The sequence below is a fragment of the Sarcophilus harrisii genome, chromosome 2, assembly GCF_902635505.1.
Source record: "Sarcophilus harrisii chromosome 2, mSarHar1.11, whole genome shotgun sequence".
Taxonomy (NCBI): Eukaryota; Metazoa; Chordata; class Mammalia; order Dasyuromorphia; family Dasyuridae; genus Sarcophilus; species Sarcophilus harrisii.
Genome location: NC_045427.1, coordinates 307166650 through 307194603, shown reverse-complemented (window position 1 = coordinate 307194603; position 27954 = coordinate 307166650). Strand labels below are relative to the sequence as shown.

Here is a 27954-nt window from a genome sequence, read left to right as displayed (position 1 = left end):
TATTTCCTATTGATTTGTGATTCCTTTCAGATTGTTCCCAGCCCCTCCTGGCTGAGGCATTTCAATTCAGTAAGCCAGGACTTTTGATTCACAAATCCTGGTCAAAAGCACCCCTTTGAATTCCAATAGGAGATCTGCACTTGTCCCAGCCCCCATCGGATCTGAGCCAACTTGGGCTCTCCCAACCCCTATTCTGATGATCTGCTCAGGTTTCCCAAACCCTACCAAGACAAGCAATATAACAAGCTTCCATCAACTAAGATCTTTGCAGATGGACCCTGGCAGTTCCCTTTACTGCCAGGACTTTCTGCCCACTGGAATACTCTTTCCAGTGTCATCCTCTCTTTACCTTCACCTATTTCCCTAACCAGACTTTATCCTTGACTTCCACTCCCCCTAATAAACTTCTTTTATCAATTTAGGGTTTTGGGTCTGTAAATTCCTTTATAGGGAGCCTCTGTGTCACCAGAAGGGAGTCCCCAAAACTCCCTACCCTTGCGCCAAAACCTACCCTGAACCCCAAACCTACCACTAGACCTCATTTAACTTCCTGACTACCAGAAACCCTAATTTCATTTGGGTTCCCCAAATCTAAACCTCATCAGAATTGTCTTGAATCACTGTATTGCTGAGAAGAGCAAAGTCTATCCTACATGATTATCACATAATCTTGCTCTTACTGTATATAATATTCTCCTGATTCTGCTCACTTTACTCAACATCAGTTTATATAAATCTTTCTAGGCTTTTCTGAAATCAGCTTGCTTATCATTTTTTATAGAAAATTGTATTTCATTACATTCATATACCACAACTTCTTTCCCAATTGATCAGCATCCATTCAATTTCTAATTCCTTGCCACCAGAAAAGGAGTTGCTACAAACAATTTTACATTTGTAGATACTTTTCTCTTTTTTATGATCTTTTTGGAATACAACCCAGTAATGGCACTGCTGGGTCAAAGGGAATGCAGTTTAATAGCCTTTTGGGAATAGTTCCAAATTGCTGTCCAGAATGATTGAATCAGTTCAAAAGTTCACTAATAACACATTTGTGTCCCAGTTTCTCACAACCCTTCTTACATTTATCATTATCTTTTCCTTTCATTGTAGTCAGTCTGATAGGTATGAGGTAGTATCTCCAAGTTGTTTTAATTTGCATTTCTCTAATTTTTCATATGAATATAGATGGATTTAATTTCTTTATCTTAAAACTGCCTGTTTATATTCTTTGACCATTAATTGGGGAATGACCTTTATTCTTATAAATTTGACTCAGTTCAATGTATTTTAAAAATGAAGCCTTTATAAGAACCACTGGCTGTAAAAATTGTTTCCTAGCTTGTTGCTTCCTTTCTATTCTTGGCTGCATTGGCCTTGTTTGTGCAAACCCTTTTTAATTTAAAGTAATCAAAATTATCCATTTTGCAATTCATAATGTTCTCTAGTACTTCTTTGGTCATAAATTGTTCCCAAAGATCTGACAAGTAAGCTATTCCTTTCTCTTCTAATTTGCTTATAGTAAAACCCTATATTTCTAAATCATGAACCCTTTTAACCTTATTCTTATATAGGGTGTTAGATGTTGGTCATTGCCTAGTTTCTGTCCTACTGTTTTCCAGTTTTCCCAGCAATTTTTGTCAAATAGTGGCTTCTTATCCCATCAAACAGTAGATTACTATAGTCATTGACTATTATGTCTTGTGTACCTAGCCTATTCCACTAATTCACCACTCTATCTCTTAGCTAGTACTAAATGGTTTTGATGACTGCAACTTTATAAAATATAGTTTTAGGTCTGGGATGCCTAGGTTATTTTCCTTTGTATTTTCCCCTGTTAATTCCTTTGATATTCTTGACTTTTTGTTCTTCCAGATGAATTTTGTTATTCATTTTTCTAGCTCTATAGAACAATTTTTTTTGGCAGTTTGATTGGTATGGCACTGAATAAGTAGATTACTTTAGATAGAATTGTTAATTTTTATTACATTAGCTCTGCCCAACCATGAGCAATTGATATTTTCCCATTTGTTTAGATCTGACTTTTTTGTGTGAAGTGTTTTATAATTGTGTTCATATGGCTTTTGGGTTTGTCTTGGCAGATAGACTCCCAAATACTTTATATTGTCTATAGTTATTTTAAATAGACTTTTGATGGGCTTTGTTGGGAATATGTAGAAGTGCCTGTGATTCACGAGGGCTTATTTTAAATCCTGCAACTTTGCTAAAGTTGTTAATTATTTCAAGTAGTTTTTTAGTTCATTCTTTAGACTTCTTTAAATATACCATCCCATCATTGGTAAAAAGTGTTAATTTTGTTTCCTCTTTGCCTATTCTAATTCTTCATTTCTTTTTCTTTTTTATAAGTTTTTTAATTTTTCCAAATACATGCAAAGACAGTTTTCAACATTCACCTCTGCAAAATCTTGCTTTTCAAATTTTTCTCTCCCTTCCCCCCAACCCAAGTCAGCAAGCAATCTGATGTAGGTTAAACATGTGCAACTCTTCTAAACATATTTCCATATTCCTCATGCTGTGCAAGAAAAATCAGATCAAAAGGGGAAAAAAAGCAGAAAGAAAAAACCAAGTAAACAAACAAACAACAACAAAAAGGTGAAAACACTATACTTTGATCCAAATTCAGTTTCCATAGTTCTCTCTGGATGCAGATGGCTCTTTCCATCACAAACCTAAAAGAACTGCCTTGAATGTCTCTCTTGGTGAAAAGTGTCTAATCCATCACTGTAATATAGAGCAATGTTTTCTTGGTTCTAATCACTTCACTCAGCACCTAATTTCTTTTTCTTCTTTTATTTCTAAAGCTAACATTTCTTATACACTATTGAATAATAGTAGTAATAATGGGCATCCTTGTTTCACCTCAGCTCTTATTACGAAGGCTTCTAGTTTCTCCCTATTACATATAATGCTTGCTGATGGTTTTAGAAACCACGTTAAGGAAAACTCCATTTATTCCCGGGGTCTCGGGTGTTGTCTCTAGGAATGGGCCTTATAGTTTGTCCCTAAACCTTCCCCTGCTCATTCCTCCTCTATTACTGCAGAGGGCGCCACCATCCTTTCAGTCCCTCAGATTTGCACCCTAAGGGTCAAGCTTGACGGCTCCTTCTTTCTCACTCCTCCCACTTCCGGCCACCTCTTGCAAGGCCTATCTCAAATATATCCCCTTTTCTCCTCAAACACTGTTATCACTCTAGCGCGGGCCCTCATCGCCTCGTGCCTCGGGCTAATGAATAAACTGCGAAAGAGTCGGTGTGTCTTAAGTCTCTCCTCAGTGCAATCCATCAACATCCAGCCACAAAGCGATTTCCCTCGAGTTCGCATCAGATCTCGTCATACCCTCAACTCCCTTCTTCATAAACTCCAGGGACTCTTTATTGCCCCAGGTTAAAAACAAAATGCTGTTCTTTGTGACCGTCTTTTCAGTCTTCTCACGCCCAGTAACACCAGACCCCTAGCGGTTTATTCCTTTAACAAGGCTCGCCATTTCCCCCGTTCCTGACATTGTCTCCGTCTGTCTTCGATGCTTGGCAGGCTCTCCCGCCCGCTCCCTCCCAAGGCTGCCTTTAAAACCCATCGGAAATCTCATGTTTTTCCGGAAACCATTTCCGAAGCTTCTAGATCCCGGTGCTTCCCTGAAAATTACTGAACTACAAGGAGGGAAGGACTTTGAGCTGTCCACGTGGCCACCCCGCTCTCCCCGCCCCTCGGGGCTCTTTCTCGCCTCTCCAGAAGCCATTGGACATCCCCCAAGTTTCCGCCCACAGGGGAGCCAATGGGAACGAGAGGACCGCCCCTTTTGCTTTGTTCTGGAGGACTCCGGGGTGCCCTCGGTTGGTTTCAATGGCCGTGACGGTGACCCTGAGCCCGGGGCCCCGCTGCCTGTGGGACGAGCCGGTGGAGATCGCGGTGCACGGTCTGGGCCCGGCCCAGCCGGTCACCCTGCGCGCCGGCCTCCGCGATGAGAAGGGCGAGCTCTTCCAGGCCTCGGCGCGCTACCGGGCGGACGCCGGCGGGCAGCTGCACCTGGCGCGGGCGCCCGCCCTGGGGGGCAGCTACAGCGGCGTCGAGCCCATGGGGCTCTTCTGGAGCCTGCGGCCCGAGAAGCCCTACTGGCGCCTGGTGAAGCGGGACGTGCAGACCCCTTTCCGCGTGGACCTGGAGGTGTACGAGGGTCACGACCCCCAGCCCACCAAGCTGCTGGCGCGGGCGGTCCACGAGCGGGGCTTCCTGGGGCCGGGGGTGAGGAGGATCCCGGTGCGAGAGGGCAGCGTGCGGGCCACCCTCTTCCTGCCGCCCGGTGCGTGCTGGAACCCGCCTTCGTTTCTGCACGCCCACTTTACTCGTTTTCTTTTTCCTTTGGGTGCAGGTGTTTCAGTTTCTCGCAAGCATCCCCTGGGCTCCCTGATTTCTCCCAGCAGCCTGTTCTGGATCCTATTTTGTCACTCATTCCTTATGCCAGCCTATTATATTGATTTCTTAGGTGTCTTGGGAAGCAGGTGTTGTTTTCTGTTTGTTTGTTTGTTTGTTTTTGTTTTGTTTTTCCCCTTTAAAGATAACTGGGTACTGCAGAGAGAGCATTTTCTCTATAGGGACGTCTGAATCCTGTCTCTGCTACTGACAACCCGTGTGACTTTAGAAAGTCCCATCCCCTTTGGCTTTAGATTTCTTGTCTGTAAAATGAGGGGAATTGGACTCAATAGCCTTTGAGGATCTTTCCAACTTTAAATCTATGTTCTTAGGACCATTTGAATCAGCGCTGCTCTATTTGCTTCCTTAAGGACCAAACTGGCAAGGATCGTGGGGCTCAGAGAATTCCTACTCTGGATACCTACTAGGGATTAAATTATGCACCTAAAATCCATTCAAAAGAGATGATTATCAGATCTTCTGCTCCTCACAAGTTAAATCAGTTGCTGTTTTTGATCATACTTAAAAAGAGATTTAAGACAGGGAAAATTAAAAATCATGGGTGGGAAAGACTAGGTTTTTTTTTAAATTAAAAATCATGGGTGGGAAAGACTAGGTTTTTTTTAAATGGAAATTCTGAAATAGGAAAACATTTCTCCCCATTAGGAAGAAATAACACTGCACTGTCTGTATCGGGACATTTATTTATTTATTTTTATTATTTTATTGTGAAATTGTGTGAGTGACAGACAGGAGAATAGAGGGATAAGATATAAAAGGGAAACTTTTTCTCCCAATTTTTTTGTGATTTTTCATTTTTTGAAAATCAAAGTGATTTTCAGTTTCTCCCCCTGAACTTTTATAATCCTTTCTGCACACCATTGCTAGACACATTTATTTTTTGTCCATATTCATTCCCAGTTCAATATACTCTCTCTTTTTAAAATTTTTTTTTATTTAATAGCCTTTTATTTACAGGATATATGCATTGGTAACTTTACAGCATTAACAATTGCCAAACCTCTTGTTCCAATTTTTCACCTCTTACCCCCCACCCCCTCCCCTAGATGGCAGGATGACCAGTAGATGTTAAGTGCATTAAAATATAAATTAGATACACAATAAGTATACATGACCAAAATGTTATTTTGCTGTACAAAAAGAATCAGACTCTGAAATATTGTACAATTAGCTTGTGAAGGAAATCAAAAATGCAGGGGGGCAAAAATACAGTGATTGGGAATTCAATGTAATGGTTCTTAGTCATCTCCCAGAGTTCTTTCTCTGGGCGTAGCTGGTTCAGTTCATTACTGCTCCATTGGACATGATTTGGTTGATCTCGTTGCTGAGGATGGCCAGGTCCATCAGCCAGTTCAATATACTCTCAATGGTTTACATATTCTTTATAGATTAAAGTCCGATTTCCTCATCCTGGTATTCCAAATACTCCACAATTTAGCTCTAAACAAATGGAGGATGACAGCAGAAGAAATATTTTTTCTTGGGCCTTTGTGTTTTATGTTTCTATTACTATTTATAATATTAATGCAGCTAAAATGGATATTGTTGGATTTGGAATCTGGAAGATTCCAAACCAGACTCAGACACATAGCTGTATAACTCTGGGCAAGTCACTTAAGCTGCCTACCTCAGTTTCCCCAAATGAGGATAATAATGCCCACTTCCAGGCATTGTAATGAGCATCAAATGAGATCCTATTATGAAGTACTTTGTAAACTTCAGAACTTAGTATAAATATTAGTTGGTATTGATGAGAATGAGGATCAATCAGGATCAATTGGGGTCTCTGGAAAAGAACTTCAGGGAGTTAATTGGTTGTCAGTCAAGGCAGATTTTATTGCAAACAGTGAGGCAGGCTTGGTTTTTAAGGAACCAGCAACAAACTAGCGAAAGGATCCTTATCTGTAGAAATTTCCGAGCCAGGTGTCTTGGGCTGAGTCAGTTTTCATGGTGGTAGCCAACCTGAAAGAATAAAGAAACAGGAAGCACCTGCCCACCCAGTCAAATGAAGGGGGCTTGGGTTGTGCTACATGTTTCAAAGATCTCAGTAAACAAGATTAGTCATATTTGCTCCCCCAAATAACTCAATAATAGCCTCATTAAGTTAAGAGAGATTCATCACCACAATGTTGGCCACCAGAGGATACTTTCTGGTACCTGAACAACTCATGAAATCATTTTATTAAAATGGGGAACAATTTTGGTCTGGGCCAGAAGAGACATTGCTCATATTTATAAAACATAAATATTAAAGTTAATTTTAAGAATCAAAGACATGGTATAAATCTGTTACTTTCAGGTACTAGTAGTGTAATTTAAATTTGTCTTTTGGGATTCAAAAATCCTTCCAATTTGTTACCTCTTCTAGGAGCAGGGCCCTTCCCCGGGATCATTGACTTACATGGATCTGGAGGTGGTCTCTGTGAATATAGAGCCAGCTTGCTGGCTGGACATGGTTTTGCTGTGCTTGCTCTGGCTTATTTCCGATTTGAAGATCTCCCCAACGAGTTGTATAGTCTACATCTGGAATATTTTGAAGAGGCCCTGAACTACATGTTGCAGCATCCAGAGGTATGGGTATGAATGTACATGCTTAGGGTAGACCAAATGAGGTTGGGGGAGGGAAGAGGGTAGGATAAATATGGGAACATTAAGATTTATTATCCAGAAATTCCATCAGAAGAGTTATATTATGGTAACACAGTGAAGATTCCAGAGGTAATTATTCACATTAATATCTGCAATCCCTTGGGATATCATTTAATCATCTCCTTTTGGAATTCTTGATTATAGTAGTATATACCTTTCCCTTCTTTGATCTTCCTTTTTACTTCAACGGAACTGGAAAAAAAAAATAAAACCAACAACAGAAACCAAAACCAAACCTAATCCTCAAACTGAAACCTTTTTTAGCCCATTCTAAGCTTCAACATTCCTGACATCATTCTTGTGCAACTATGCCACATTTCTGTATTTATCTTTTATAACCATCCTTGCTTTCATCTTTTGAATTTTTTTTCTCAGTGGTACTTTATTTTTCTAAATACATGTTAAGATATTTTTCAACACTTATTTTTGTAAGACTGTTCCACATTTTTTCTCTCCCTTACTTACCATCCCCCTCCTCAAGACAGCAAGCAATCTGACGTAGGTTAAATATGTGCAATTGTTTTAAACATTTCCATATTTGTCACGTATAAGTATTCTATAAAATCAATATATTTTGTATTTTTTAAGGTCATAATAATTCAGATTTCTTTACATTGAAAAGGATCAAAACAGTTTATATGGATTTTCCAGATCTGGAGGACACCTCGCTCCTCATTCCACTCCCTCTCTGAGATGTAGAAGGGATAACTATACAAACATTTCCCCCTAATATTTTGGGGCACATTTTCCCTTATAGTATCTTAGTCCCTGAAGACTGTGCTCAGATTCAAATCAATTGCTATATACTGCTCCTTTCACCATGCTCACTTCCAGACGCAGCACAGATACTGGTTATGTCCTGGTTTCAGGCTATACCTTTCAGGTCATTTCTCCAGTCTCACTTTCACTGGTGGGTTACATGATAGTAAAGCCCAGCATGGATCCTAGCTCCCAAAGAATATGGGTGAACTAAATGTGGTATTTCTTTTTAGGACAACTGGTGAATTGGTCTGATTTGGGCAAATTTTCTTGATCAATTTCCTTCTTAATGGTGATTAGATTTTGTATTATTCCCAGTAATCTCACAATTTTCAGAATTCTCTAATCTCCATCTTCCAAAGCCATTATCTTTACTTGTAGTGTTTTCTAGTTTCAAATTCAATTAATTGCTTTTTGATCTTGTTTTGGTGCATTTTCCAATCTGAGAATTTTATTTCCTATTGATTCCATACTTCATTCAAATTTTCCACCATCTTAACTTTTATAAGTTTGACTTGTTCCCTTTTTACTGATGACAGATATCTCATTAGAGAAGCCAGATGTCACTTTATTGACAATAGATTATTCTTCATTTCCTTAAAGCATTTAACGGTTCAGTCTGTTGTGTCTTGGGTTAAGTTCAGCTTCATATCTAGGGTTACTGGTGAGACTAAAATTATTTTCTTTCAATGACTTCTCTTTAGATCTCTTAACTCATAATTTTTAATCATATCGGAGTTTCTTCCTGATGTTTAATCATTCCTTAGTTCTCTGAATGAATATTCTCTTTGCAGGCCCTTTCTCTCCATCTTTTCTCTTCTTTCCTCACCATTCTGACCTTTTTCAGCTCACTGATTTATAGCTATTTCCATTATTCCTTCACCTTTGTTAAAATTCCAACCAGGCTGGGAAAAGGAGGAGCAAGGGATTCCCTTTTGCTGGGTAGTACCTTTTGAATACATCCAGTTCCATCTCCACAGTTAATCAAAAAGGTTCTTCATCACATAGCAGGACACATTGGGGAGGGAAACAAGCCTCTTCTATTACATGTCATTGATGCTGTTTGAGTGGTCTAGATTCCTGGTGGTCTAGAGGTTAGTGGCTAAAAGAGAGTTATTAAGAATCCCCTTAAATCGGCCACAGGTTTTAGGAGTGAATTTAGGAGTTAAGAATTCACTCATTCCTGAAATATTAGTTGCAAAATGAAAGTTTATTGTTAGATAGAAATCAGTTTACCAAGAGACTGACGTCTATAGTGGCAGATCTATGGAAAATGGAGTTTTTCACTGAGAATGCATTTCTCAGTGGACAGAAGGTCCTGGCAGCAAAGGGAGCTACCAAGATCCATCTGCAAAAGACCTTCGTTGATGGAAGCTATTATAGAGTGTCTTGGTGGGAGTTGGGACAGCCCTAAGCAGGTCAGACTCAGTGGGGGTTGGGGCAGCCCAAGCAAGTCAGACCTAGTGGAGGCTGGGGGACAGGCCAAGTTGGCTCAGACCCAGTGGGAGCTGGGACAAGCCCAGATCTCCTACTGGAATTCAAAGGGATGCTTTTTGACCAGGATTTGTAATTGAATCAAAGGCTCTGGCATCCTGGAGAGATAACTTGTCTGGGGAGGATATGTCTCAGCCAAGTGGGGCTGGGAATCTGAAAGGAATCACAGATCAATAGGAAATACAGTTTTTTAAAGGGACCACAACCCCGCTTCATCATCATGCCTTTCTGGAAGCAGGTCCCCTTCTTCTTCTACATGGGGATTATATTAGCCGAATGTACTGCTTATGCTTCCCAATCCATCATTATACATATTCAAAATGTCATCCTTGATCACTCCATAACCACTTCCTGGGCTTTGTAGAATTTTAGGGCATGAAACTTTGCTTAATCTTTCTCTGAACTTTTTGAAATCTTCTTTCCCATAATCTGGAGTGCTTTCTTTTCTTCTAAGAAAGAATAAAGGCCCCATGAGGTTCCTATCATTTCTGTTTTAGCAGTTGATTTTCCTCTGTCAGTGAGAATCAGCTCCAGAATAGCATTTCTTTTGTTGTTTCTTCTATTTTTACAGAATAAAATTAACATTAAGACAGGCCAAGAAATTATCAGCTGGTAATTTAATCTCATTAATTTGAAACCAATATTTATCATTTTACTTGACAAGAATTCTGTAGCCTTTAATGTATTCAATCATATTAACCTCATGTATAAGGGCGGCTATATGGTACAATGAATAAAGCACTGGGCCTGAAGTCAGGAAGACTCATCTTCCTGAATGTAAATTGGGTCTCTGACACTTACTAGCTGGACAAGTCATTTAATTCTGTTTGCTTGTTTCCTGATCTGTAAAATGAACTGGAGAAGGAAATGGCAAATTATTCCAGTATCTTTGCCAAGAAAATCCCACAAGAAGAGTTGAACATGGCAAAAAAAAAAAATGACCAAACAACATTGTATATATTGTTTTTGTGGTTCTGCTGTCTTCAACAATTCATAGGTTTCTTCCATTGTTTCTCTGAATTCTTCATATTTGTCATTTCATATGGTCCAATTATATTTCATTACAGCATTTACTATAGTTTGTTTAACAACTCCCCAATTATTAGGCATATAATTTGTTGATATTTTTATAACTTTTACATTTTTTATATTTTTACTATTACAAATGTTCCTTCTGTAAAAATTTTGGTACATATGGAACTTGTCTTTCTGTTTTTGGGCCTCAATACTTCAGCGATTACTGAATCAAAATGAATGAACATTTTTTGTAATTTTTTTCCCCATAATTCCATATTGTTTGGCAAAACTGGTTCATAATCATAACCAGCATAACTTTAGTGTGTTTTTTTCCCTACAGCCCTTCCAACATTTATTATTCCCATTTTTTAATATCTTTGTCACTTTGATGATGTGTAGGAATAGATACCTCTGACTTGTTTTCATTTGCATTTCTCTGATTGCTATTGATTTGGAATATTTTTTTTCAAAGATAATGGATAATTTATATTTCTTTTTAAAACTTCACATTCTTTCACAATTTATCTATAAATCTTATAAACTTGGGTTAATTCTCTATAACTTTTTTAGATCTCTGACTTTTATTGAACATGTTTGATGCACAAAGTTTTTTTTGTCTTCTGTTTACATTTCTTCTGTTTCTGGCCATATTAATTTGTTTGTCTAGAAACTCTTTAATTTTATGTAATGAATGTTGTGTGTTTTGCTTTTTATAATCTCTTCTATTCTTTATCTGCTATGAAATTTTCCCTTTTACTATAGTTGTAAAATCTTCCATTTAATGCTAATTTTTAGTGATATAACTTTTAAAAATTTAGATCATTTACCCATTTGGAATTAATTATACCTCTGATGTAAAATGACGGTCCACCAAACTGGGTTTTCTTGGGTTTACTGAACAATATGTTGTCATATATTTATTTCTAGGTATTGTTTATTTTATCTATTCCATGAAACTACTTAATAATATAATAATAGCTAACTTTTATATGGTGCTTCTTATGTGCCAAGCATTGGGCTAAGCACTTTACAATTATTATTCCATTTGATCTTCACAAAAACCCTGTGCTATTATTATCCCCATGTTGTATATAAAGAAACTGAGGCAAACAGAAGTTAAATGACTAGCATAGGATCACACAGTTAAGTGTCTGAGGATGGAGTTGAACTCAAGTCTTCTGATTCTAGGCCCAGTGTTCTAGCCACTGTGCCTCCTTTTTGCCCCAGATAATTTAAATAATAATGACTTCATAATATAATTTAAAATGTAGTAATGTTCATTTTAAAATAAAATTGGTACTTTTTCTCCATTTTCCCTCTTTTAAATATGGTCCATCTTTCCAAAGTCATGTTTCAGTCAAGTTGTTGTTCATTCAAGTTTGACTTTTCATGATCCCATTTGGGTTGTCAAATTCTTGTCAATTCTTGTCAAAGATGCTGGAGTGACTTGTCATTTCCTTTTCCAGCTCATTTTTGCAGATGAGTAAACTGAGTCAAACTTGTTCAGGATCACCCACATAGGAAGAACTCAGATTTGAACTTAGAAAGAAGCATCTTCCTGACTCCAGGCCCAGCCCTCTAACCACCGCATTGTCACTACCCAGTTTCAATCAGGAGTTTCAACCTGAGTCTCAAAGAGCTAAAAATCAGATATCGTCGCATTATTCACCCTGTTTACTGCCCATATTTTTTACATCTATCTAAAGATATCTGAGGCCTTGGGCTTTATTATTAGTTTCCTCCTTGAATTTTGTTTACTGCAAATTACTGAATCACTCTGTTGGGATATAAGAAATGAGGGTTGAGAGATCTCCTGACAGCAGGAGGGGACCCCTTGGCCTGTCGTAGGCTTTGCTTTGCAAACCCCAATGAATACAGGGAAGAGCTTGGTGGCAAGAATGAGTTTATTACACTGAAAAATATCTTTCTCAGTGGGCAAAATCCTGTTAAGACTTTTACTAAAGGTCTGGGCACACAGTTCTATTATATTAGATCTTGTTGGCCTGGAGCTGGGGACTTTCCAATAGGGGTTGGTAACCTGCCCCAGGCAAGGATCTCCAACTGAATAGGAGATTACTATCTGGGAGTTTTCTCTAACTGAAGGATAAGGCCCCTCTCAGAGGTCTGGAGGGTTTGAGACTCAAGACCACCCTTCCCCCAAAGATTAAAGGAGACACAGTTTACATCAGGGCTTTTCTGACCCTTTCCCCACTAAAGATCAGGGAGACAGTTTACATCAACTCTACTATTTGTATATGTTTGAAAATTATTCTTTACTTGTAGAACACCACTTCTCTAATGATAGTAAAGAGGTATATATGAATTATTATCATCCCTCTGAAATCTATCAGTCTGATGTCTTCTAATGTTATTTTCTGTTTCATGATTATGGTCATTTGCTGTCAGATATGATACATAGCAGGGTGTGTATGTGTGTGTACATGGGCTGGTTCTCTAGCTGGTTAGGCTATTACTGAACTCCTTCTGGAAACCTTTCCAGGTAAGTTGACATCTACAGAGCTGGTACTCTTTTGGCATAGTTTTTGAAGTCCTAGGATCCCTTCCATACTGAAGGAATTGAGGAGATTAAAACAATTGGTAGTGGGAATTGAGAAACCACAATAACTCTCATCTTGTGACTCAATTCTACAGCTAGTTCAGTTCCTTTTCTAATCAGTTATGGGTCTAGTCCAATTTCTGTCTTGAGAAAACTTTTTAAATATCATTTGAACCTCTCTGAACCATATAGCTGAGGAGTTAGACTCCCCTTTACCTCCTATGTAGAGACCTTAACTAAGGATTTAGATTATGCTGACCATAAACCCAATCAGATCCAAAGACTGATGCAAGGAGTTTTCTCACAATTATACATTTCAAGCAACCCATATGTTTTATCTGAAAAATGACCTTGTTCTGGTCAATCAGTTATTGTTTCCATATTTCTTTGATTGAATAGAAATATTTGTGGGGAATAGGACACCTCTTTTTCTGTACCAGATCTCTCTCCCAATGTGGAATGTCTTTAATCATTCCTCCCATTTAATATCATGGTTAATTTTTTAATCTATTGGCCTAATTTGATTAATTAATTTTATACATAAAAGTCTGTCTCCTTCTGTATTCAGAGCCCGGTGCCATAGCTGAGGGGCCTGGCTCCAAGTTGTTAGGTAATTAACATTCACTGCTTAATAAACCAATATGCTTAGAAGCTCAAACCATTGTTTCCTCAATCACATCATCCTTTATCTAACACAATACTATAATGAGATAGCTAGGTGGAAATCCTATTTTGATAAATTTAGAGAGGCTCAAATAGTCCCTTAATGTATTATATATTGGTAGAAGAAATAGCCACAAAAGTGAAATAACAGATTTTTTGAAAAGTATTACATTTTTAGTTTTTCTGTCTTATTTCATCTATTAGCTGATACTCTAGTGAAGATGAGGAACCATGTCCTTCCTATCTATCTATCTATCTATCTACCATCTATCGTCTTGTTAAAGATCATACTTTGCTATATCAAGGAATCTGTCTTGTGTACAGCAGTAATAGTTTACTATAAACTATAGTTTACAAACTTTTCTAGGGTCTCTTTGCCTAGGGCCAGAGCCTAAAACCAAACACTGTACACTGCCATAATAAGTTGTTTACTGACTGACTTATATGGTATCCCATGTGGGTGATAGTCTTTAGCTCCTTTCAGCATCACAAGAGTATTAATGAAGAAGACAGGAGGAGCAACTATTCTATGGTCAGAATCAGCAAAGCATAAACTTTCATTCATGGTCCAAGGGAATAAAAGATTCAAGGGAGAAACTGGAATATAATTGCATTACTTAAGCATACTGTGAGGTAGGTAATGTAAACATTTTTCATCTCCATATTCCAGATGAGGATCTGAATCTTAAGATTAAATTTAGGATGAAACAGCTAGTAAATGTCGGAGATTAGATTCAGACCTAGGACATTTGAATCCAAAAAAATCACCTTGTTATTTCTTCTATTTTGGGTTGCTAGAATGGCTTTCTCTTTCTCTCTTTCATCAGGTGAAAAGCCCAGGCATTGGGCTACTTGGATTCTCGAAAGGAGGTGACTTGTGTCTTTCCATGGCCTCCTTCCTGAAAGGTGTCACAGCCACAGTGCTTATAAATGCCTGTGTGGCCAACACAATGACCCCGCTGCACTATAAGGAAATGACTCTTCTTAATATTGGAAGTGACCTAGAGAGACTCAAGATCACTGAATCAGGCCTTGTAGACCTTGTGGATATTTGGAGCCATCCGTTAGAAAAGCAAAACTGCCAGAGCCTCATCCCAATAGAAAAGGCCCAGGGGCCTTTCTTGTTCATTGTTGGTCAAGACGACCATAACTGGAAGAGTGAATCCTTTGCATATATAGCCTCTGAACGATTACAATCTCATGGTAAAGAAAAACCTCAGATCATCTGCTATCCAAACACCGGGCACTACATTGATCCCCCTTATTTTCCTCCATGTTTAATGTCTGTTCATGGAATGGTAGGTCGAGGAGTATTCTGGGGAGGTGAGTCAAAGGCTCATTCCATGGCACAGGTGGAGAGTTGGAAGCAAATTCAAACATTCTTCCAAAAACACCTCAACAGTCAAGTCTCATCCTTTCATAATAAAATATAACATTTTGGTCCCGGCCCCATTTTTCTGGGCTGGGCTTGTTTCAAGCCAATCCCCTGGTAATTTATGTTGGATATTGGAGCAAAAAGAAATAAATTCAAATCCAGCTTCAGACACTTAATAGTTGTATATGACCATGTTTGCCTCAGTTTCCTCATGTGTAAAATGAGCTGGAGAAAGAAATGGCAAACCGCTCTAGTATCTTTGCCAAGAAAACCCCAAATGAGGTCACTTAGAGTTGGACATGACTGATCACAAAAATTGGAACTTGTGGATCATCAGTCAATAAAAGGAGAGTTATTTAGGAACAGCAGAAGAAAAATATTCATCAAGAACAGGTATTGAGTCACCTTATGTTGATTCAGCTAAATGAAACACTCTTTTCTGAGTTGCTCATCTTTTGCACCAGCATCAGGGAGCAATCTGTAGTCTGGCAACTAGGAAATGGGGCTAAGAGCCTGAGCCTTTAATCTCCTGAGCCAGTCAAATCCTGAAGATAGTTTCAATACCATTTAAGGAAAAACTGGCTTGGCTTGCATAGGAGAGTAGGGGTAAGAATATTGTTCCCCCCGTAGCCATAATTTCATGACCATGGGCTCCATGCTAAGAAGGATCCTTTTTATATGAAATGGAAATATCATATGTCTTGCTTTTTTTTTGTAACAGTATTTAATAAGCAAGTGAGCTCAGCTCCAAGGGAATTCGTCTCAGAATATTTGACTGGCAGCTTTTCTTCATCAGCATATAACAGCTAAGAGTTCCAGTTATGTATCACCGTAACTATACTTCCAAAATAAAATATGTCTGTATTTTTCCTTAGTATATTGCTTTGTTAATTTCTTACTGCATGTTATTAAGCACCTTTTATCTTTGGGAAAACTGGAAAGTGATCCTGTAGAATTAGAACTAAAATCTAAACCTTAGACCAACATCTCACACCATATACCCAGATAAGTTTAAAGTAGATATAGGATCCAAAGAAATTAGCGGATCAAGGCAGGAAAGATCTTTTATAGCTATGGGTAGAGGAACAGATCATAACGAATGGAGAGAGAGTATCATAGAAGACAAAATAGACAATTTGGATTATATAATAATATCAACTAACATTTGTATAGCTTTTGTAGCTATACATAATATATATGTTTTACACATATCAATGTATTAACGTAACATTTATATATTGGCACATTAAAATACATATTTAAGCTATAATATAGTACGATACATCCTATTTAAGGTTCTATTTTTATGGTTTGCAAAATGCTCTATATACATTATTTCATTTGATCCTTATAACAGTCCTATAAATAAAACTCCATTTTATAGATGAGGAAATTGAGGCTGAGAGAGATTAAGTGACTTGCCCAGGGTCATGCAACTAGTAAACATTTAAAGGATGACTTGAACTCAGATCTCCCTAACTCCAAGTCCAGTGCTGTATTCAACTATTCCACATTGCTACCTCAAAAAATTATATATAATTTAAAAAAGTTCCTGCACAAACAGAATCAATGTGGCTTAAATTAGAAGAGAAACAGTTATCCAAGTAAAAATTCTGTAGTAATTTTCTCTAATAAAGATCTAATATGAAATGTATGCATATATATGTATGTGTATATGTACATATATGTAAGTGATTCTAATATATAAGAATAAGGCTTATTATCCAATAGATATGTGGTAAAAATATATGAATTAGCAGTTTAATTTTTTTAAAAATTTATGTTATTAAAAAGAAACAATTGAAAAAAAGAAAAACAGAAAAGGAAAACAAAACAAAGTAGAATATTGTCAAGTGCCCATCAGGGAGGATTCAAAATATGTAACAATAAATTACCAGTTCAAGAAATGATATATAATAGTTAAAGAAATCATATTCATGAGTTTCCATCTTTGCTTCCTAGTAGGTTATTTTTTTGTTATCTGCTTCATACTTGATTTAGCAGTTTTAAAAACCAATCCAACCTAAAAATTGCCATTTGAAAAAGTACCCCCAATTACTAATAATTAGAGAAATGCAAAATAAAACATTTCATACCTATCAGATTGGCAAAAAAAAATTTTTTTTGCAAAAACATTTTTTTAAAGAGGAAAATGATTGTTGGCAGGGTTTGGGGAAGACAGATATTGTATACAGTATACAGTATTGTATACAGTAATGTACTGTATATATTGTGTATATATATATATATGTGTGTGTGTGTGTGTATGTATATATATATATATATATATATATATATACACACGTAGATATAGTAATGTAATTATTGGTGGAATTGTGAATTGGTCTAATCTTTCAAACAATTTAGAAACATAACCAAAAAGTCACTAATTGGCATAGCAATTCAGCTACTAGGCCTATATTCTAGACTGCAGGGGTCCTCAAACTTTTTAAATAAGGGGCCAGTTCACTGTTCCTCAGACTGTTGGAGGGCCAGACTATAGTTAAAACAAAGATTTTGCTTTGTAGGCCTTTAAATAAACAAACTTCATAGCCCTGGGTGAGGGGGAATAAACGTCCTCAGCTGCTGCATCTGGCCTGCGAGTAGTAGTTTGAGCACCCTTGCGAGTAATTAAAAAATGAAGAAAAAAGATCCTATGTTTAAAATATTTTTAAAAAGCAGTTTTTTTGTTATAGCAAAGACCTAGAAATTAAGGAGATAATCATTTACTGTGATAACTGAACAAATTATGAATATCAATATAATGGGATATTACTACTCTGTAAGAAATGACAAAAACCTCATAAAACTGGAGAATTGTATGAACTTCTGCAGAGAAAATGAGTAGAGTCAAGAGAACAATTTCTGCAATGACACTTTAAAGAAAAATAATTTCGAAAGACATAAAGACTATGATCAAAGCAATAATCAAACTTAACTTGAGTGTACTGACAATGAAACAAACTATGTACTTCAAGGCAGAAAGATGGATGCTGTATTCAAATGCATGGACTAATATATGAATTGGTTTTTTATAAATATGCATATTAAAAAGGATTTTTTCTCTCTTTTTTTAAACTGGGGGGCTTTGGAAAGGAAGAATATTGACATATTGCTAAAAATAAAAGAAAGAAAAGAATTATGTAGATATTTAAAAGAAAAGCACAAAGACAAAAAGAAGGAAATTCAGAAGGAAACAGAGAGCAGCCTCCAAAGAAACATGTTGAATTTATTATTAAAAATAAATGTTTAAAAAAAGCAAGCTGTATATAATAGAGATTTGAGGATTTATATGCATTCACCTTTCTTTTCTGTAACTTGTAACTTGGGGTTCAAGTCCACATGCATAAGGTTCTTCCCATTAGTGATGAATGATTATTTGATGATCACTGTGTGAAGCAATGTGTCTAGAGCTTAGGAGAAGAAAGACTTTTGTTCTCATGCTTTTGACCAGATACATTGGCTTCAAGGTCTTCTTCAGAAGAGGTTCCTGGAACTAAGTGTATCCTTTCCTGAAGCAAGTGCAAGAATATTTGCTCCCAAGCTTCTGTCAACTTTTTACTGCATGTAACGATCGCAGAGTAATCAATTTTCCACCAAGAGTCTTATTATTCTGTATATTCAGAAGTGCTAATTATTATTACTTTTTGGTACTTAAGGACAGAATATTTTTATTTGAAAGAAATTACATTTAATTTAGCAGTTATGCATCAGACTTCCATTCCATATTTGGAACAGAGTTTTTCTAGTGTCCTCTTCACATGAGAATTTTTAATACTCATTTAAGTTTATGTCCATGGAGGCCTTTAAACAATGTACCTTAAATTAAGGTTTGATATTATGTACTAGACATTGTGGGAGGCACTGAAGACCAAAATTAAATAGTCTTTGCCCTGAAGCAGTGTAATGTGTGTGTGTGTGTGTGTGTGTGTGTGTGTGTAAAATCAACTAAATATCAGGTAATTTCAAGAGGGAGCCATTAAAACAATCTGTAAAAATAATTGAATGTGAAAGATTTAGCTACTCTGATTAAAACGATGATTTAAGAGAATTCCAAAGGATTTATATTGAAAAATGCTATCTACATACAGAGAAAGAATTGGTTAACAGTGGAGATTGAAGCATACTTTTTTACTTTATTTTGTTTGTATTTTCTTTTACAATATGGCTCATGTGAAAATATGTTTTGTAGAACTTGACTAAGTAAGGGTCAGGAGGGATGGAAAGAATTTGAAACTCAATATTTTTTTTAAATGAATGTTAAAATTTTTATATGTAATTGGGAAATATTTAATGAAATAAAAATGTATATAAAAATGTGTGTAAAAAAACCCACAACAATCCAATGTTTTCTTGATATTTGTATCAACAAAATAGGCAGAGGAAAATAAAGCTGGCCTTTCAATATGATGTCATTGCCTTCTTCAAATGTACTCAAATACTGCTCTGATATCATTCATGTAGGTAGTCCCTACTTGAGATTCAGATCACAATTCATCCATCCCCTTGAAAAGTCTTGTTCTTCTATAAATTCAGTACAAGGGATCTACCCTGGGGGCCTTCCTTGATTGCTTCTGGTACTACAAGGACATCAGCACAGCTGGTGCTTTTCTATCAGTCATCCTTCCCTCTTACTAGGGGTCCATTCATCCTTTCTTCCCTGATGACCTCATTCTGTATACTTGAGGTTACTAACATCATGGTCCTCTTTGGTCCTCCTTTCTACATAACATCACTTGATTGCTCTGGGCTAGGTGGTAAAACAGAATAAACCCTGCATTTGGAATCAGAAAAAGGAAACGCATTTTCTAATCACATCTATACCCAGAAATGAAAGAAAAGGCAGGGGCTTACAGGCACCTTCAGCCAACAAATAAGAACAACAAATAGTTGATTTTTACTGGCTGAGTAATTTATTTTTTTATTTTAATAGCCTTTTATTTACAAGTTATATGTATGGGTAACTTTACAGCATTGACAATTGCCAAACCTCTTGTTCCAATTTTTCCCCTTCTTCCCCCCACCCCTTCCTCAAGATGGCAGGATGACCAGTAGATGTTAAATATATTAAAGTGTAAATTAGATACACAATAAGTATACATGACCAAACCGTTATTTTGCTGTATAAGAAGAATCAGACTCTGAAATATTGTACAATTAGCTTGTGAAGGGAATCAAAAATGCAAGTGGGCAAAAATATAAGGATTGGGAATTCAATATAATGGTTCTTAGTCATTTCCCAGAGTTCTTTCGCTGGGTGTAGCTGGTTCAGTTCATTACTGCTCCATTGGAACTGAATTGGTTCATCTCATTGTTAAGGATGGCCAGGTCCATCAGAACTGGTCATCATATAGTATTGTTGTTGAAGTATATAATGATCTCCTGGCCCTGCTCGTTTCTGGCTGAGTAATTTCTGATCAGAAAGATCATTACCTTGTATTCTAACAATGCAATGGAATAAGAAGTCATGCTAGAATATTGAAATATTGTTTTTACTTTATTCTGATAGTAATCTGACAAGGCCTCAGAAAAGGAAAATATATCTCATGTGAACAGGGTAATAGCTCAATGACATGTGATCTAGAGTCAAAATGCTTTTTTTTAACTTGCAAGTTACATGTGTAAAATGTCAACTCACTGATACCAGTACCAGTCTAGTTAGATGAATAGCTTTCAGCACTAAAAGCTTATTCTTTTATCACTTTATACCCAATGTTTATTAAAATGAATTTAATTTGTTGAATTGAACTTTTATTTTAATGACGAAGCAAATGCTTAGAAAGAGTAGGAAATATTTTTTAAAGTCTCCTGATTCTCAGTTCAAATCATTTCTACTTGTCATTTTGTCTTTCTATTTTCATTGCTTTGTGTTTTGAGATCCAATGAGTATTACCTTTAGATTCCCTTAGAAATAAACAATAGCAATGAAAATAGCTCCCATTTATGCCATGCTGACTTCCGAGCTCAAATTTGAACTTCGGTCTTGGTTCAAATTCTAGCTCTTACTTATTTATATATCCTTTTTTTCGAGAATGATGTGTTTTACTCAGATATCCCATGTTCTTTTATCACTACTCCTTTCTTCCAAACTGTTTTCATTTCATATGTTTGTCTTTTCAATAAGCTATTTTCTCTTTCACTACTTTGCAGAGACTTGTCATCACAGAGTTGAGTTTTTCTATTCTGCTAATTATTTCTTCTGTGCAGGCCATGAATTCTGCCATTTGGAGCTTTTTAGTCTGTTTTATGATTCTGATTTTTCTCTTGACATTCAGACATAACTTGATGGGTTTCTATGCACAGGGTTCTTAGTTTTGTTAGAAATATACTCTTGACACTGAAAATAGGATATCGAGAACATTTTATTAAAGAAGAATCTTAAGGAATCATCTTAACGTTTCTGGCAAGAAGCGGGGCCCACTCCTCTTCAGGAAGAGGGAGCCCTGGATACAGAAGTGGGAGAAGCTTTATTTTGTTAGCTCGGCACAGCCCCTCCCTTCAGAGAATGGATTGGTCCATTCCTTTCAAGGTGACAATTTTTGTAATACATTTACTATATGTTTCCCTTAAATATGTATAAGCATGTCTCCCCTCCCTTGTCATACATCCCATATTCAAAAATGGCAGAAAACTCCTCCTACTGGGTATGTTATTTAATATTCAATTAGCCTATCAAGCAGGCACAATCCTGATTTGGTCAAGTCAGGTCCCTGATCCGAACTTCTATTTTAAGTTTATGATTTTCTCAAAATCCACAAGACTTTCTGATTGGCTGAATCGACCTGTACCTTCCTAGCTCCCCAGTTCCTTGTTTGCTCAAGGCTTCTAAGATTGAAACTTAATTATTCTGTGGAATCTTAACTTTCCTTAATTCTCACATTGTGAAAACCTCTTGGTCAGTGGTACCCACTACCCTACAGTAACTCTGAGCTTGTGCCACTCTGTGGAAACCCAACTTTTCAGTATTTCTCACATTTTCCTTCATCCCTAGTGCAGTCCTCAGATATACATGCTGGCCCCTCTCAATTCCTCCTCTTTATTTCATTCTTTGAATGACCACTTCTGCCCCAAGCCTTATTAAACCCCCTCTTCCACAAGTGGTGGTCACAGACTAGTAGGGTGAAGAGAGGGGAAGGATATGATAGTAAGGAAATTGCTCAGTTAGTCCTGCAGTCATGCACAGGGGTACTGATACTTAGTGTGCAAATTAGGAAATAGGGTACTCTACTATTAATTCACAAGGTTGTTAGTCTATTAGGCTCCTTGGTGTGTTGGCTTATGGAAACAGCTTACTTGTTCTATCTCTTTTGCAGAGTTTTTTGAGTATTTTTGGTCTTCCATCTTGTTGGACCTGGAGGCCTACCATATGTTATAATTGTGACTTTGGGTGACCCACTTGATCCACCTGGGCCCCATTTTCCTCATCAGTAAAATGAAGAGCTTAAATTTGCTGTCCCTAAGTATTTCTGTAATTTTGGATAGATCACTTAATTTGGGGGGTTGCAGTTTCCTCATTAATAAAATGAATGAATTCAGATTTATGGCCAATAAAGTCTTCTCCAGCTCAGACTCTTTGATAGAAAGTAAATTATAATCTTTCTAATCCTTGAGATCAGTTTGACATCCTATGGTTGTTCTGGCTTATATGTCTCTTAAATGTAGCACCAAGAACAGGATTCTGAACAAAGAAAATGTTTGCTGGTTATTAATTGACTTAATTGTAATCAATGAAGTAATTATTCTAGGATTAAGGAAAAACAATTTATTATGATTTTCACATTTTATAATTAATACTTTAGATGAGAGTTTTCAGGAATTTGAAAGTGATTTATCTATTGACTCAAGTCAAAGAGCACATTCTTTTTTGGATCATTACAAATCTGAACTTGCTGTTTCTTAGTAATCTATCAGTTTCTGTGACACACTCAGCCTTGGTCTAGATTCCACATATCCCTTTTTTGGGGGGGGAGGGATGTAACTGTTTTCTTAACGTTTTCACCTGTGCTCTTTTTTCTGTCCTTCCCTTCTTCCCATTTCTAACTGCTATTTCAGTGGTTTCCAAAGCAATCCTTCTTCACCCAATTAGTTGGGGAATAAAGCCAAGAGATAGTCAAATAGAGGACTGAGGTGGCCAAAATTCCTCTCTGTGAGGTAGGGAGGTTTGTTTCTAACTCAACCCCTGCCCTTTACCTATTATGATCTAACACTTTTCCCACTGTGCCTTTTACAATGGCTGTGCACATTCTCTTCCAGGTATATACCCCACTATCTCGGTGACTACGAACCCTATCCCACTGTCGGTTTTTGATCCGACAGAACAAGCAGCACAAACTACTTGAGAAGGTATGGATTGTGATATGCCTCACCAATCTCATTTGCTATCTCAAAATCTACTTATAAACTTTCCTAAAACAGGGAGCCATGCTCTCCTTTGGCTCATCCAGTTCTGAAAACTCTGTATTGTCCTTGACTCCTATTCCCTTTGCTCCACATATTCAATTAGTTGCCAAGCCTTGCTGATTCTGCTTCTACAACATCTATCCCATCCATTCTTTTTGCTCCATTTGGATAAGCCACCAGTCAGACCCTTATACCATATTGGTGAGATTCTAACAATACTCTCCTAATTGGTTTCCTCTAGTCTCTTCCCACTCCAATCCCACCTCCTCACTGCTGCCACAAGGCAAGTTCTGGCCATCATTCCCTTTTTCAATGATTTCCCATGGTTCCTTAACAACTGAAAAATCAAGTATTTTTTAAAATCTCTTTTTTTTGTTGGTTCTTACAAACTCTTGATAACTTTGCCTCCATTCTGGTAGAGAGGAATGAACAATCACTCTCCAGCAATGAAGAAGGTTCAGTAATACCTATATATAAGCAACAAATAAAGAATTATGTATATGCATATAAATGCATATATATATATACATATATATGTATATATATATATATATATATATATATATATATATATATATACACACACACACACCTCAGGATGTTTAGGCAAGACCACCTCTGGTGTGAGGGCTTGTTCAGCCCTTTTCAGAGCTGCTTATCACTTTTGGTGTCTGACACTCAACTCACCTTTAACTCCAAGAAGCTGTAGCAAGAAGCAGTAAACAAAATCTCAGCAGACTCAGATATTTTACCTATGTTCATTAATCTAAACTAGCTTGAGGGTAACCAACAGTCCTTAAACCCATGGTGAGTTAGTGGGGTGTCTATGCCAAGCATGTGAAGACTTTTCCCCAATGGAATAGGCAGATGAAAACAATTTGTTCCAACTGCCATGAAGACTGCTGAAATAGGCATTGTGGAGTGCTTAAAGTATTGAAGAAGGCAAAAGTTATCTAGTGTATCCCCAGGGCCATTACTAGATTTCCTGACTTGAGTCTTGCCATTGTTATTTGATGAGTGAAGCTGATGACTGGGCCACTCTGCCTCACTGAAATCCAAGTGAATGAAGACATCATCCATGATGGTCATCTTTGAAAAGGAAGATCAAATAAGAGCCACAACAATATGGAAATTTGTTGGGGTGCGTAATCAAAACTTTGAAGAGTTTTGTTTTCTCCTTGGTCTCATTTTTACTAGCTCCTTTGTTTCCTTCTATTTTTCTCTTTATTTTAACCAGAATGTCATGAATAAGAAAGAAAAATCAAATATTGAACATGAAAATTATTTTTACATTTGATAAAATCATACTTCCCTTTTAGGCTGCCTTTTTGTATTTTTTAATTGGTACAAACATCAGCAACAGAAAATATCTTTTACATGACTTCATTTTAGAGCCCCTGCCTTATCAATCTATCTAGCTGGGCATTGAAGGAAGAGTAAATCTTTGTACAAACTATAAAGTTTAATTTTTAAAAATTATAAACCTGTTGGTTGCTGAACAAAGGGCTAAGTTGCTTGAGGACCCTGTGGATGCAGCCCTAGCACTTTCTATTTCTCTGGGGAGTGTGATGACCTTAGGTTCACCTTCCACTCAGTTGCCTTCTAAACACAAGACAGTGGAGTCAGCATTAAAAAAGCACTTTCAGTGAAAAACAGGACTTGACCCCTGGGAACATTTCTGGAGGTAAAGACGAACTTAATTATATAGTTTGAGGAGCATAACAGAATCAGCTCTTGAAGAGCCATGAAGGAAGCAACCTTCATGCAACCTCCTGAGTTTAATATAATTAGGACTGGAAGTGTCCCCTCATGGACACCCTGAGTTTTACTGAAGGCCCCACTTACATCCAAAAAACATTTTTACATCCCCAAATTACAGACTCCTTTTACTTGTATCGGAATGGAGGGGAAGCCACACGACTAAATTTCTGCCTTCCTCAAGAGAGGAACTTGCAACTTGCTTCTCTTCTTGCTTTTCATTCCCAGCCTCCATCCATCAATCAATCAATCAACATTCATTAAGCTCCTACAATATGCCACTGTGCTGAGTGCTGGGGATCGGAAAAACTCCAAGAGATACCCCTGGAGACAACACTCAACCAACATTTATTAAGTGCCTTCGGTGCTAGCTGGCTGGAGATAGAGGTAAAAGGCAGTCCCTGACCTCTGGGAGCTTACAAGCTCATGGGGAAATAACAATGAATAAATGCAGACCCTGTCCCAAGCTAGGGCAGCTAGGCCGGCTAGTGGTTAGAGTGCAGGAAGTCAGGGAGACATCTTCCTGAGTTCAACATTTGTCCTGGGACATTTTCTTTGAGTGTCTGTGTGTGTTGGAAGGAGGGGAGTGTTCAATGATAGCTTTTGGGAAGATACTGAATAATGGATGTAGCCACTTGTTGAAACAGAATGCGCAAAATTCATACTAGATTTAGCCAAAGCCTATTTGCAAGGCGACAATTCCCTGGTAATATGGACTACTCACTTTTTAAAAGTCCCAATCTAAAGTTAATCCCTACTGGGTAGAATACAAAAATTTAAAGGTACCTCGGCTTCTAATTTAAAAGATACTTGAAGTCCTATTGATAATTTTAAGTCTTTCATAATTTTATCACTAAACATATTTCATGAAAATGAAGGACCCTCCCCCTCCCCCCCCAAGTGACTCCTGTCAATGTAGCATCTATGACCTTGAGCATGCTACTGCTTCAGGTTTCTACCAATGTTACATGAAAGGGGTTGGAAGAGATGCTTTCCCAAGTCTTGCTTTGATGCTGGAAGCCCCCGAGACGCGGCCCTTCCCTTAACCCGGGAACTCCCTCCCTCAGCTCCTCTCCCCAGGCTGACCCTGTTCAGCTGCCGGAGCAGCAGCCCCGAAGGGAAGGGGCGCACGCGCCGAGCCGGGGAACCGGCCGAGGGCGGGGTAGGGGGTGGGGGGGGGCGGTGCTGCAGTACCATATCCCAGCCCCGGCAGGTGGGGCGGCGCTACAGCTTGCCTGCGCACCAGGCCGTGTCTGTCCTCCTTGGGCGCCCTCCTCACAGCGGCGGCCGTGTCTCTCGTGCGTGCGTGCGTGCCGGGGTCCTGTCAATTCCAGGCGCCCGTCACCAGCCGGCAGCAGCATGTGGCGGTCGGCCGGGGCCGCGTTCCGAGCCTGCTCGGGCTTCGGGCGCCAGCCGCTCCGGGGCCTCTCGGCGTCCCCGAGCGGCGCCCAGAAGGGCGTGACGCTGAGCGTGTCGCCCCCGGTGGGCCTGGCGGACGAGCCCCTGCACATCCAGGTGCAGGGCTTGAGCCCCGGCGAGCCCGTGACGGTGCGGGCACTGGCCGTCAGCTACTACGGCCGCCTCTTCCAGTCGTGCGCCCATTACGAGGCCGACAACATCGGGGCGCTGGACCTGACCAAGGACCCCTCCCAGGGAGGCGACTACACGGGCGTGGAGCCCATGGGGCTGATGTGGAGCCTGACCCCGGCCGGCATGGAGAACCCCTATATCCGCATGGTGCAGCGGAGCGTGCTCAAGAAGCCTCTCAAGCTCGAGGTGACCGTGCACCAGGCGCACAACCAGACCGGGCTGCTGCTGGGCCAGGTGCTGGCCTCGGCCAGGGTGGAGCGCTGGTATGCCACCCCCGAGATCCGGGCCATCAGGGTCCGCGAGGGCACGGTGCGAGGGTCCTTCTTCCTGCCCCCAGGTGCGTGAGACCTTGCTTCCTCAGTCACCCTTCTCTCCAGCAGGGAGCGGCGTTTTCTTCTGGTAGGGAATGGCGCAGCAGGGCTCCCGGAAACCCCGCCGAGGTGCAGTCCGAGTGAGCACACATTTTCTGGGTGCAGTGATTTAGGGACTCCTGCCCTCGAGGTGCTTTGTATAGTTAGTTATAGAACCTTTAAAGCTTTCCAAAGGTCACATTACAAATACTAATCAGTGTTTATTAAGTGCCTGCCGTGTGCTGGCTTACATATTGGGTAGATAAGAAATATTAAAAATGGAAAAACCAGTCAGTAAGCATCTCTTAAATTTCACTCCCGCTGCTTCTCAGATACTGTGAGAAGTGCTCTAGAAAGTAAGACAGCTTTGCACCCAAGGACCTTATAGCCGAATGGAGGAGACAACCTTTGAATATATACAAAGCAAGCTGTATACAAGCTGGAAAATAATTAAAAGAGAAAGCAAATCAGGAAATGTTATGCACCTGTTATAGGGCCAGACACTGTGTATTAAGTTCTGGAGATAGTTAAAGAAGCCAGACGGTCTCTGTCCTCAAGGTGCTTACAGAGGGGAGACATGCAAATGTATTTAAAGCAAGCTATTTGCTGGAATAATAGGAAATCAATAAAAGAGGGAAACCAATTAGTAAACATTTATTGGGCAATACTATGGGCCAGGCATTGTGCTGAATGTTAAGAATGCAAAGAGGCAGAAGATTGTTCCTGTTTTAAGCTTACAGTCCAACAAGGGAGACAGTATACTCGGATCTACATATATCTATATATATTTACATATATATAGATATATGTATGTATGTATGTATACACACACACATACCTAGGATAAATAGGAAATGATTAGCAGAGGGAAAGCACTGGAATTAAGAGGAGTG

At 38.5% G+C, this 27954-nt stretch overlaps 2 protein-coding genes across 3 annotated transcripts in view; both read left to right on the top strand.

The window, feature by feature from the left end:
• The first annotated feature begins 3096 nt into the window (after positions 1–3096).
• On the top strand, positions 3097–23826 carry LOC116419022 (acyl-coenzyme A thioesterase 6-like). 2 transcript variants are annotated; one of them, XM_031952554.1, is made up of 3 exons: positions 3097–4318; positions 6818–7020; positions 14416–15803. In XM_031952554.1, the coding sequence occupies exons 1-3, from the start codon at positions 3862–3864 to the stop codon at positions 15019–15021; spliced, it is 1266 nt and encodes a 421-aa protein (XP_031808414.1). In that variant the 5' UTR covers positions 3097–3861; the 3' UTR covers positions 15022–15803. The 2 variants fall into 2 exon arrangements, with proteins under 2 accessions (XP_031808414.1, XP_031808415.1); XM_031952555.1 differs by lacking the exon at positions 14416–15803 and adding an exon at positions 23217–23826 and having other exon boundaries at positions 3099–4318.
• Positions 23827–26328: 2502 nt separating this feature from the next.
• DNAL1 (dynein axonemal light chain 1) overlaps positions 26329–27954 on the top strand; it is a 63624-nt gene continuing 61998 nt past the window's right edge. The window contains exon 1 of the mRNA XM_031952553.1: positions 26329–27048. Coding sequence (XP_031808413.1) covers positions 26481–27048 — 568 coding nt within the window. The 5' untranslated portion in view covers positions 26329–26480. The remainder of the gene's footprint in view (positions 27049–27954) is intronic.